This window comes from Filicampus tigris, chromosome 2 (assembly GCF_054856515.1).
Source record: "Filicampus tigris isolate MCC_2025a chromosome 2, RoL_Ftig_1.0, whole genome shotgun sequence".
Classification (NCBI taxonomy): Eukaryota; Metazoa; Chordata; class Actinopteri; order Syngnathiformes; family Syngnathidae; genus Filicampus; species Filicampus tigris.
In genome coordinates this window covers 14079446-14092503 of record NC_141218.1, presented here as the reverse complement: position 1 = coordinate 14092503, position 13058 = coordinate 14079446, and the positions used below count along the sequence as shown (strand labels likewise).

The 13058-nt window shown below is 41.3% G+C and overlaps 1 protein-coding gene across 1 annotated transcript; it reads left to right on the top strand.

Annotated features, from left to right (window-relative positions):
• Positions 1-341: 341 nt before the first annotated feature.
• On the top strand, positions 342-12937 carry smad5 (SMAD family member 5). The gene is made up of 8 exons (XM_086022385.1): positions 342-463; positions 755-948; positions 3925-4712; positions 6224-6535; positions 8009-8116; positions 9111-9332; positions 9399-9655; positions 11974-12937. The coding sequence occupies exons 3-8, from the start codon at positions 4310-4312 to the stop codon at positions 12115-12117; spliced, it is 1446 nt and encodes a 481-aa protein (XP_085878511.1). The 5' UTR covers positions 342-463; positions 755-948; positions 3925-4309; the 3' UTR covers positions 12118-12937.
• The last annotated feature ends 121 nt before the right edge of the window (positions 12938-13058 follow it).

Sequence of the window (13058 nt, the reverse complement as noted above, 5' to 3'; positions counted from 1 at the left end):
CACACCTGCAAATAAGTACAGTTGCCAAATTGATTTTTCATCCTAGTAAGTACCCAGCTGGACCACACGATGAACCTATTGGGAAGGTTAATAAAACAACTGAAATGCGCTTTCAACAATCAAAACACCATTCATCGCAATTGGCTGCTACGTCTGAAAGTCATGTTTCACTGTCCGATTATGGCCACTGTAATATGTAGATATCATTTGTGGACTATTTAAGGAGAATCCATACTTCCAAACGCTGTGTACCCGAGGCGAGCGCTTTGCTGGCCGACATGCACACGCATGTGGCCACTCTTGGTCTGATTAATTAAAATGCAATTAACAGCACGGTCGCCACTGGCGCTTGGAACAAAGGACAACAATATACAACAAACCACAGAGCCCCAGACAGAGTGGAGCCAGCAACTTATGAGGCGTCCCAGAGCCGCAGCACGACCTGCGGAAGAATTCAAACCTTGTAATGCGGAACCATTGGCGATGCTTTCTAACGGCTTTCCAGGAATATTTCGATCATTCTATTACGATTGATATATTTTACGATATTGCGCCATATTAGGCAAATGTAACATATTAGTTGAAACGTTTAAGCAATTCATCGAACATTCTCTGTATTTAATTTTATAATGTGAATTTAAGGAAACTGACGCGTTATGAATGAAAGATAATTTGCACAGTTTATATTGTAAACATCATCAAACACGTTAGTAATTATGTGGCTCTGAGTAATTCAGATGTAATGTCAACGCAGGGACTAGTTCGCCGGCACGGCGGAGGGATATGTACCCCGCCTCTTCTCTCCTTCATGCAACTTGTCTTGAGGATCTGGAGGGCATGGGAGACTGACGGGAGAAAGACGGATAAGTGCAGACAATCATTCCTTCTAAAAATTGGACGTTACACACGGATACCTCTACGAAGTAGATGAAACGCACTTTTGTAAAGGTATGAGACCTGGGTATGTTTAACGTGCATGAGGGTATGATGTTAAAGGAGCTTTAAATTGAGTTGCACGGTACGCCGAGCTCACCACTTTCGCTCGGATGGCTAGGCTAGGCTAACGGTTAGCATAGCTCAACTTTGCTGGGGAAGTTCAAAAAGTTGACGAAACGGAGGAAGACAATGAATCTTCGCACGCTTGGGTTTTCGTATTCGTTCGTGCTCTGCTGCCGTATACTTAAAACGTGATATAATCGCAATCGGAGACGATGTTATGAGGAATTTGAGTCGTACGTTTTTAGCCAGTTTCTTGGTAAGTTTTGTAATGTAATCAGAGCTCAGTTAGCAAAGAGCCTTCTCGCTCTATGTCATCGTTGGCGTCCGAGTCTGTGCGAATTCAAATCCCGACGAGTTTTTTTTTTTCAAGTTGAGTTGACTTTTGGGAAGATCTGTTCACAGCTGTTCGGGATTTGTGTGAGGCGAGCTGCGTTTCTCTGAATCCAGTCGCTCTTCCTCTGGGTGGGGGTGCCCTCCACTACACACTAAATCGTTCTTCCATACTGTCTCCGTCCAAACTTGTAAATATGGAACAATTGAGGGCGTCCACTAATGCGCGTGGGCCATAATTTCAGAATTAATTTGTTTTCACATTTGTGGATAGAAAAGGTTGCAATTCTGCAAGGACATGCTATGTTAGTATGCTACACATGGTGTTAACTTCAACTAGCATAATGTAATATCCCTGAAAGGAGCAAGTTACTCATCTATTCTGAGAAATTTCTGCTATTGATCAAATGAAAAGAAGGCATTGTAAATGTTTAAATTCGAGCCACACTCTTTGGTGGCGCAAATACAAAGAAACATCCGTGCAAAGAAGTGTTATCAGTTAACAGAAGATGAGCTTTATCTAGACGGTTGGACATCCAGATGCAAATCACTTCTTGTAGTTGTGTTAAGACCGGCCGTAGCAACGATCCTCACACAGGATGTCTCAGAAGTTTGAAAATGTACCTATGTTGAAATGTGTAACGTCATAGCTCACCTACAATGAATGAACCAGCTATGAATCATCAATGGGATTGACGTGAGTACAACTGAATGAATGTTCGAACAGTTTATTGAATGTCATGAAAAATCAACTTTATGGGCCAGTAATGTCATGTGTATGCCTACATGCCCCCATTGGAACTGTTCCAGCATTTTTGTGTGTGAATGTAGAACAATGAACCGTGGAAGTAAGTGCTGGACAGCTGTGTGCTGTAAGGTAGGGATTGAAGCAGGAAACAGCTTTTGGTGGTTACATCCTTTTCTTGCAGGACAGCTTTCACAAGCCCCCAGACAGCAGCTGAAGGCTACACGTTTGATTGTTTTCTCGTACCGCATCATATATCATCACCTCATAAGTCAAAACTTGAAAGTCGAACTCAGTCTGTATGAGATACTGGCCAGTTTCCAAATTGTTATTTCATAACTGATTTTCCCCCTGCAAATAAGAAAAAGTAGTTCAGGGGGTGTCGTTAATATTTGTCAACTGTGGGCATGTGAAGAAGAGATTTTCTTGTGATTAAGGGCTTATCAAGTCAGTGTATTTATATAAATGCATTGACTTGATAAGTAATCAAGTGAATTAATTCTATACAGGCTAAAACTGCCTTTACTATAAACCATTTAATGACCGCACAGGTGTTTACAGTTGTTTTAAGTAAAATTTTTCAGCAGGGGTGTAACGTAACGATTAATCAAATGACAAAAACAACTAAAAATCAAAGCACGATCTCTGCCGTGAATCTTTGCAGGGACAATTTTTCCATATTGGCTGTTAATGCAGTCGCACACCACTCTGTGTAGAAACAAGTTGGTGCAATGGTGGTGAGCCAAGACGAAAGTCTGTAAAACACAGAGAATGTCCTAAACTTTATCATTCATTCCAAGTGCAATGTGTACCACAACAGCGCGTCTACGACGATAGTTAATGAATATACCGGTAGCCTACAAAGGCTAGTTAGTAGATGTTTTTACGCTATCGCAAGTAGTCAAAGACAGAGACTGCTGCCGGTGCACATTCAATTACTTTATATAACAAGAAGTAAGCAAGCAAATATGTAGGAAGTACAAACAGTCATACACGAGCTGCCGATTGCTAAAATTTACGCCTAAACTGGTTAACAGGTTAGTCACTTGACTGCCAGCTAACTGCACTCTCATTCGCTGGCGCCCACATCACTCACCAGGCTGGACCCTGGCTTTTAAAGTCATACACACTCAAAGTCACAGATACCACAGTAAAACGTGAGTCGTCGTCGTAGTAGGTGGAGGAGGGGGATGCTCACTTTGAAACAAATATTTGATAGCAGCAGGCCCAAAACGAAAATGAAGTGCAATTACTGACCCTTTGGCGATGCCGGGCCGGGAATAGGAAGGCATTTACAGGTCAATGCTGTCACATAGTGCCACATATTTTCCATTAGAACAATCTCATGGCATGCCAAAAAAAAAGTATATATGATAAAAAAATGATCTCATCTCAATTTCCTCACAAATATTTACTTTGTGTGATTATTTGAGCCTGTTTATTGAACACAACCTAATCTGTTGTATAAACGGCAACAGGTGGCTACACAAGGTCATTGTACTGTCTGCCATCAAGTGGAAGAGCGTTTAATTGGTCTGCCTCGCACTACATATCGCTGGCATGGATAGATGAACAAAGATATATCTCTACTTAATAATAATTTTCTGTATCATTCCATTTTGGCTAGTGATGTTTTTCAAAGGCGATGAAGGCCTGCATGCTACTATTAATATCTCCATTCAACATGTTCACGTTTGGATTTCGAGCTTTTGCAAACACAATTGTCTTTTAAGTTTTGCTCAGTCTGTTAGTGCTAAAGTTAGCTGCTAAAATTGGCCATTGACAGTCTGGTTGTAATTTCATTTGAGGAAATATTTCCATAATATAAATGTTTCCGGTGTGTTTTCCAGACGGATGGATTAAAAGCGCTAGATGCGGACTGGGAGTGCCGAGAGCTGCTTCAGCCTGCCTGTCGGACAGCAGTCGTGCACTTCTCTCCGGCTGACCACACCCCTTCCCTCCTTCCATCAGCGGTTTGTGACCTGACTCCGGACAGCTTGCTGCAGGGGCCTTCCTGAGCAGCAGCAGCTGCGTCCTGCTCGCTGACTCCTCTCCCTCCCCTCCTTCCTGTGCTTGGTCAGACAAGGCTCGAGCCTCCTCTCTTCCCCATCTCACCCTCCGAATAAGTTGAACACACACTCAACCGACACTTAGCGGAAGTACGCAACGAGGGCCTTGAAAAGGTCTCGATCCCTCGGCAGACGTTCTCCCTGTTGACCTGCCCTCGTTTCCAACATGACTTCCATGTCCAGCCTTTTTTCCTTCACGAGTCCGGCAGTCAAGCGCCTGCTTGGCTGGAAGCAAGGAGATGAGGAGGAGAAGTGGGCAGAAAAGGCAGTGGACGCTCTTGTGAAAAAGCTGAAGAAGAAGAAAGGGGCAATGGAGGACCTGGAAAAAGCCCTGAGCTGCCCGGGACAACCCAGCAAATGTGTTACCATTCCCAGATCACTGGACGGCCGGCTACAGGTGTCCCACCGCAAAGGCCTGCCGCATGTAATATACTGTCGGGTGTGGCGCTGGCCAGACCTGCAGTCCCATCATGAGCTCAAGCCTCTGGAGGTGTGCGAGTATCCCTTTGGCTCCAAACAGAAAGAGGTGTGCATTAACCCGTATCACTACAAGCGAGTGGAGAGTCCTGGTAAGCACACTTTTGTGTTCCTGTTTCACGTCGGAAATTCTAGAAAGGATTAAAAGATTCCTACCCTGCACTAATGTATGTGTCCATGCGTGCAGCATGACAAATTGTAAACATTCACATTCCCCTTGTCTTGCAAATGCACAGAAGATAAGAAGTGATCTGGCCTGCTCAGCCGCTCCCTCCATTGCACAGAAAATCGATATGACGAGCTCTTATTAGATGATGTGCCTCAGAGACTCTCCAAGGGTGTGGCATGAGAAAATGTCTTTGGAATCGTATGAACATCTCAGACTAAGTGCATAGCGCATTATTTCGCTCAGGCCATCAATCAGGATCCCTATATGGAGTATTTCATCAATATTCTAATTTATCCATTTTCATTTGTCTCAGAAATGCACACACACTATCTTAAATAGTCAAAGAGCGTTTGTTTTCTCACCTATACCAGAGCCATAAATCACATAATGCCATTCAGATCAGTAATGAAATACTTGCATTTCATATTTTGCATGCATTTCTGCTAGGGTATCTCAGTCAAATTAGCGTCCACAACTGTTCATGTATTACACCATCTGATCTCATTCCAACCCTCAAAATTGTAATCAAAAACTTGCAGTAATTCGGACATGACTTGTATAGAGAAGCCCCATGATTGTTCATACCACTCTGTAAAGGAAAATGAGATTGCATAATTGCATTCTTTACACAGTTGGGAAAATCACATTATTTCAGCAAAGTATGAACACGAGATTCTAAAAAAAAAAAAAAAAGTCCAAAGATACAAAACTGCCATTGTACTTCTTCATGGCGAGACAGGGTCCCAATAAAGGGCTGATGCTAACAATGCACTTGTACCTTCTACTATATTAAAATAAATAGCTCTTTACAATTACAGATTAAACAGCAATAAAAATTTCATATCACAATTATAGTGAGCAAAATTACCATGGTTATTGGTTTTATAAGGATATTGCTAAATAAAAAATTCACTGTTGCACTGCGCAAAAACAAGTTTTATTTTGAATTCAAAAGATGCTAAAGCAGCAGCACTGTGTGCATTTTGCACTTAAAGAAATTCTAAACAGTATCAACCGAAAATGAATTTCCATGCCTGCAAGACTCCACAAAATTTGTTCCAATGGCCAAGATATATTGAACTATTATTATTACACTATTAACTATTATAATATTTAACAAACTTGACTTGGTGTGCAATTTTGGGTGCTGATCAAAAAGACAAGTCCAAATTTTGGCACGTTTCCCTTCTTGTTCTCTTAACCAACAATTAAGAAAAACAGACCAATAAAAATGAATTGATGTGCAAGTAAAGATGTGTCTAAGATTAAAGCTTTGTCGTTATAAAACCAATGAGATTAGGATGTGGATTTCCCTGCTTCCTATAATTTTATCTTTACGTTTGTGTTAAAAAGTTAATTGTGTAACGTCCAAATGATGTCTCCTGTCTATCACAATAAATTTTCTTCCCCTTTTTTGTTCGATTTGCCTACCAGTGCTCCCCCCAGTCTTGGTGCCGCGCCACAGCGAGTTCAACCCACAACACAGCTTGCTCGTACAGTTCCGCAACCTGACCCACAACGAGCCACACATGCCCCTGAACGCCACCTTTCCCGAGTCCTTCCAGCAGTCGCACACTGGGGGCAGCGGCACTGGTGGGGGTGGGGGTGGAGGAGGAGGAGGAGGAGGAGGAGGAGGCTCTTTTCCCATCTCTCCAAACTCTCCGTATCCTCCTTCTCCAGCCAGCAGTGGTACTTATCCCAACTCTCCTGCCAGCTCGGGGCCCTCCAGTCCATTCCAGCTCCCAGGTAAATGTGTGCCGAAAAAAGAACGATACAATTCACGTTTACGTACTATACACTAGCTGTCCGACAAAAAGAATATATACAGTTGCAGTGCACAACCGCATACTCGCAGATCCAACTGTTCACGGATATTGTTTTCGTATGTGTATTTACACTTATTGGTGTTTTATCCCCGCTCCAGTGCATTTATAATGGGTGTCAATGACTATGTTTACATGCAGTCAATATTCGGGTTAAGGTCAAAATTCACATTTCTGAATCATTCGGGGAAAAAAAAAACATTTACATGGCTTGAGCGGACAGTTACCCCGGACATTTATATAACCACATTGAAATGGCGAGGCACAGACGTCATGACGCAATTATACGTCATCTCCGCTTGTTACTTGCCGCCGTCAATAAAACACATTATATTCACGTCACTGACCGCATGAACGAAGCAGACGGTTTCCTCGTCGCTTTAAAAGTGTGGTGTCGTACTTACTGTAGCCTTTCGACATGTTTTATCACTAAACGTGTATTTCTGGTGGGTTGTGCGCCAAACAGCGCGCATACCAGCACTTCCTGTACGACAAAGACTAAGATTCATTGTGGTTTAGCATGCGCAGAGTGTCCCGTGCACTCGGGATATTCCGATACCCGTATATATGCATGTATATTCGGGTTGGAAAGGGAGTAACCCAGGCATGATATTCGGAATAAAAAAAAAACGAATAAGGGCATATTTGTATTATTACTGACAATATTTGGGTTTAAAAAGGTTTATTGGGTGCATGTAAACATAGTCAAGAATAGATGGACTTCCACTATTCATAAGATAGCCCGATCCCTATCGCCAGCAAATAGCGAATGAGGGTGCCGTATCCCCCTTTCATGCATGAAATATGATTTGATGTTATGATTTGAATATAAAGATTTTTTTTAACATTAATTTATACAGGCGAAAGCAACTTTTAAATAGCTGTCCACTGTAGTGACCACTGTGCTTGAAAGGGATACTGTAGGTCTCCCTCTGTCCTTCTAGTTTCTTTCCCATACTGTTCACCAACTTGAAGCATAGTTTGTGAACTAAAACAATATTTTGTTCTTAAATGGGGCCATTTGTGAACTAGTATAAGTCTACATTTTGCAGTCTTTCAGATTTACCCGGTATTATATTTTGCACTCTTTCACGTCTACCCGGTATTATATTTTGTAGTCATTCACGTTTTCTCAGTACAACTTGAAGTGGCTGGTTCATCTCTCGGTACAGTTTGAAACGGCTCATATTGCATCTCTGTCGGGAATAGTTGGCATGTGGCTGCTCGGCAGTCCGGGGACTTGTGAAATCTGACACCTTTCTGTGGGACTGATAGTGTGATGATTGTTCAGATTTGCTGGATGTGTGTGTGTGCGCGCGCGCAACACTAAGCATTTACCGGTAGCAACTGGCTCATCCTCACTAACCGCTATTTCGCTCTCCTTCACTTGTCCCAGCTGACACCCCACCTCCAGCATACATGCCTCCTGATGAGCAACTGGGCCAGGAGAGCCAGTCCATGGAAACCAATAGCAGCCTTGGGCCACAGAATATGGCCAGAGGAGGTGAGCATAACGGTATCCTGGGCCTGCTGATACATTATTATAGCATACCGATGGCCAAGAAAGAAAAATTGTGCTCGTTTGATTCACTGTAGGACTCGATATTAATCAAACCAAAATTGATACAAACTTGACACAATTGTGCCACGCAACAATTCTGTACACCTGGATTACAAGGACAATGCGCAGCCGTGATTGAAGTGGCTAGAGAGTGAGCGGAGTTGTCAGCTGTGGCCAAGTAACAGACAAGGTCATTGTCAAAAGCTGATAAAGTAACAAAAGCATAACCGTTGCACCTACCCTAACAGTAATACACAGGTCTGTCCTGGAACAAAAACAAAATGGAGTATTGATGTACTAGATGTAGTGTCGATGATCTGGGGTCGGACAAGCATCAAAATTGTGATTCTGTTGCTTTTAAGGCAGTTCAGTTTTTTTTTTTATTCATTAAAATGACATTAAAACTCTTGAATTGTCAGCCTCATTTGTACAATGTTTTCATGCTTTTTTTTTTTAACATATGTGAGCGGATGCTTTGTACACAGTAGTTCCAGCTCATGAACTTAAAGATGAAATTCTATTTTGAAGGAACTACAGTTCAACTTGTATGATAAAACTTAATAATGTTACAAACAAGGAGAGACATGACTTACACCCAAGAGCAAGGTGAGTTTATTAGATAATAACTGAAGACAAATTAAGAAACGTGAATCCACAAATCCTTTATATGGGGGAACACTACGCTTATTGATTTATTTTTAATTATTAATGTTGTTGTTGATGTCAACTTGTTGTGGCTTTAACCATCTTGTACTGAGGACCATTTTCAGCGCAACATTTTAATGATAAGTGAAATGTACGATTTCTATGATCGTGGTATAATAGCTCCATATTTATGTGGCGTTCCTGTGTGATGTTCAAAAGTGTTTCACAAGATAGGGATGTAGATGCAATGAATATCTGTGGCATGTGTGTAACTCGGCTGTTTTTATTTTAGATGTGCAGCCCGTGGAGTATGAGGAGCCGAGCCACTGGTGCTCTATCGTCTACTACGAACTCAACAACCGCGTGGGTGAGGCTTACCACGCTTCATCAACCAGCGTGCTTGTGGACGGCTTCACTGATCCGTCAAATAACAAGAACCGCTTCTGCCTCGGGCTGTTGTCCAATGTCAATCGCAACTCCACGATTGAGAACACCCGGCGGCACATTGGCAAAGGTATGACCAACAGTGGTCAACGTGTCTATTTTGATTAAATGCTAAGTCAATCCTCTCTTCCACCAGGTGTTCACCTGTACTACGTAGGGGGCGAGGTGTATGCCGAGTGCCTCAGTGACACCAGCATTTTCGTCCAGAGCCGTAACTGCAACTATCACCACGGCTTCCATCCCACCACTGTCTGCAAGATCCCAAGCGGCTGCAGCCTGAAGATCTTCAACAACCAGGAGTTTGCCCAACTTCTGGCTCAGTCTGTCAACCACGGCTTTGAGGCCGTTTATGAGCTTACCAAAATGTGCACCATCAGGATGAGCTTCGTAAAGGTAGGATTGCCACACAATTATCCAATCTTGAACACGCAGTATTGAAGAGTGTTAATGTTACCACTGGTATCAATATGAAACATACCAGCACGTATGCAGTTTGCTCTAGAAGATGATCTTTATCTAGAGGATTGGACACCCAGATGCAAATCCAATGTAACGTCATAGCTCACATGTTCGATATTCTCTTAACAGTCCACTTGCATGCTCGTAGTCCACATTATGAATACATTTGCGAGTATCACGTGTAGCATGTGTATGAAAGGTCTGTCAAAGGATTACGGCTGAATTTGTCGTCACTACAAACGTATATACAATAACAGCGCTAGGCGCTGTATCTCTCTTACCGTCTGTGTTAAGGACCCTCCACAAATGATATACTTGTATTCTAGGGTGACGCATGTGGCTTAAATCACCATATATCAAATAAAACTTGTTTTCATTCTGGATACTGTGGTAAACACCTTTTCTCATTCTCAGTTGGCAGTGGTAAATCAGTTCTTACCGCAGCTCAAAATGTGACGATTAGGGAATCATAGGAGACATTTATTTCACATAAATATTCACAAAAATCAATAAAAACACCATATGTAGTCGAGACAATAATTTGAAGTTCGTCATTGTTAATGTAACACTTGATTTAGTTGCAAATTGATATTTTCATTTTTGTATATTAATTTAGGGATTTCATATTTTATATTTATTATTTTTCTAACATGCTGCAATATTGTGTTGTGAGTATATGTTTATTTTTATTCTGCTTAAGTAGTTGTTCCTTTTTGAGTTGGTTTGGTACAGAGCGTTTCAGGAGCGAAGAAAAAGCTTTTGAGTAGACGGGGACTACGTTTCTTAAGATGTGTGTATATATACGTTTCGTGGATTAAAAGAGTTAATGTGAAAACAAACTTTAAATAAGTAGAATTTTATCAGAAGAATATCAGGTTCATTTGGGGCCATTAATTATTTGAACTGTTTCATTTCCAGGGTGGAATGAATATATAATATATATCATACATCTTTGGTGAGTTTAAAAAGAGAATGTGTTGCGCACCGTTGAATTTCTTTAGGATATTTTGTAATATGCACATGGTCAAGTGTATTCATACATCGACCTAAATCTTTTAATAAGTGATGCAGAAGGTTCTAGAATGTTCTGAAATGAAAGCCCTGTCGACTTCTTGTTGGTTATAATAGACTGCAGTTTGTAGTTTTCTTTGACTTCATAAAAATCATTTGTTTGACTCCAATCATTGATTAGACCAATATTAATTAAAAAAAAGATTTTAAAAGGCAGGGCGATTATTCGGTTTTGTTGATGAATTAGTCAGGCCCAGGGCTCCCTAATAACCCTCCCTCTATTTTTATTCTTTATTTTCAGAAGATCAGTTAAACCAGTTGAATGCAAGCAAGTTATGTATGCTTGTCCAATTAGACAAACTCTGGAGACTGTCACCAACAGTTAAACGGAAATTGCTTAGGATGTTCGGAAACAACTCGGTAACCACCAGGCCTTGAGTCTGCTATGAACTGCAAGCTGCTAGACACACGTGTTACTGTACACGGTGAATCAACTTATTCATTGGTGCGGACTGAGAGGTTGCCTACAAAGACAGAATCCCCTGCTTGAAAATCGACACCTTCATACTTGACTGAAAATTGCAGCTGTCCACATGGACAAGCCAAATTCCTTAAGGACACACCTTTTATAGTTAGACAATACAAAGACTGAGCTGTTTGTCCACAATCACAAGAAGTCAAAGTAAGGCTATCAATCACTACCAACTGTCAAGCATGGGTGGGGGTCTGTGATGTGCGGGGGGAGCATCATGCTCTGGGGCTGTCAGTTGTACTTGTAAAATGAGGATAGAGGGCTACCACTATTTCTTTTTTTTCTTTTTTTTAAATTTGTTAGAAACCTAGACACCGGAGAAAATGAGTTTCTGTTGAATTACTATTTCTAATTGCAGTTATCGTTATCTCAATATTAGTGGACTATATTGTGCAGGGCCCCTTTTAAAGAGTGACTTTGCCAATATATTTAGAAAAGACTACCAGACACACCTTGCAACTTTTTCGGCTTTTATTGGAGCCTTTTGAAAATCCTAAAACTGCCACCCAGAAGCAGTCTGAGTGGGAGACGTTCACTTCACACACTCTGCGTCCAAACTGCAAGTTTGAGTTAAGCAGCTGCAATCTAATGAACAAACATAAACCACGATTAGTGAATTGTGTGCAGACCTAAAGTATTTTTCCCCCTTGAAATAAATATCTTGGCACAGTGTGACTGTAATTCTTCTGTCTCGCCTTGTTCCATGCAGGGCTGGGGAGCAGAGTACCACCGACAGGATGTCACCAGCACACCCTGCTGGATCGAGGTGCACCTGCATGGGCCGCTGCAGTGGCTGGACAAGGTCCTGACTCAGATGGGTTCTCCCCTAAACCCAATCTCCTCCGTGTCCTAATAATAGAGGATTTGGATTAGAGAATCCCCCCGCCCACACACACACATACACACACACACATTTTTTATTTTTCCACTTTTTTTTTCCCCCTTCCATCTGCGATTTTTAAATTAAGGTGGTCTTAACGGCGGAACTGTTTACACTTATTTGGGAAGGGACGTTGGACTGGAATGTCAGCAGCAGCCAGAATCAATTGTTGAAATGTTTTCATGTTACCTGGAGAAAGACAAGAAATCCCCAACTAGCAGTGATGGCATGGACTGCCACATCTGCATCATTTGACGCATTCTTCACCTTGGATACATGCAATTTTAATCTTTTTGTATCTATTGGTTATGCTAATTATTTTATTTCTCTCAATGTTTAGTTCTGAATTGTGATGCAGTTGACAAATAATTCAGAATGTTTATGAAACTGTTTTTAATTTCTCAGTGTAAAGAAATAGACATGACAATTTAAGACTCAGATACTGCAATCTTCAATCTTTTAGTGTCTAATTGTAGAAAGAACACTGAACTACTGCCTTTCTAATCTGATAGTTTTTGATGTGGGAGATGGATTACTGAATTAAGTTCTTCATGCCATAAGATAACACTAGTGTCAATGTTACATGTGTTGCAGTACAAGTAGTCGCATAAAATCAATTCTGACAATAGACATCTTAGGAGTGACGGCATCGTCCACATTCACTCTGTTGATATTGTGCACTCGGATTATGTGGAGGCATATATTAAATGTTGCCGTGGGTTACAAGACTTTTTTTTGTTGTTGTTGATGAATGACTTCATTAGCTCCATTAAATAAACAGGCTGTTTGGTTACCTTGTCTTTGCTTACTCTTTCTACACTTTGGACATCATTTGCTGGATCTATTTCTCATTTAATCGCCATGTTTGCAAAAGAACTACTCTACTATACTTAATTTTATGTAGACAAACAACC

What these genes read in the sequence shown, in the direction of transcription:
- smad5 (XM_086022385.1), top strand. Translation starts at nt 4,310, where the DNA reads ATGACTTCCATGTCCAGCCTTTTTTCCTTCACGAGTCCGGCAGTCAAG. An exon ending in CAAGCGAGTGGAGAGTCCTG is followed by an intron (nt 4,713 to 6,223) that starts GTAAGCACACTT and finishes TTTGCCTACCAG; the next exon opens with TGCTCCCCCCAGTCTTGGTG. An exon ending in CCGGCGGCACATTGGCAAAG is followed by an intron (nt 9,333 to 9,398) that starts GTATGACCAACA and finishes CTCTTCCACCAG; the next exon opens with GTGTTCACCTGTACTACGTA.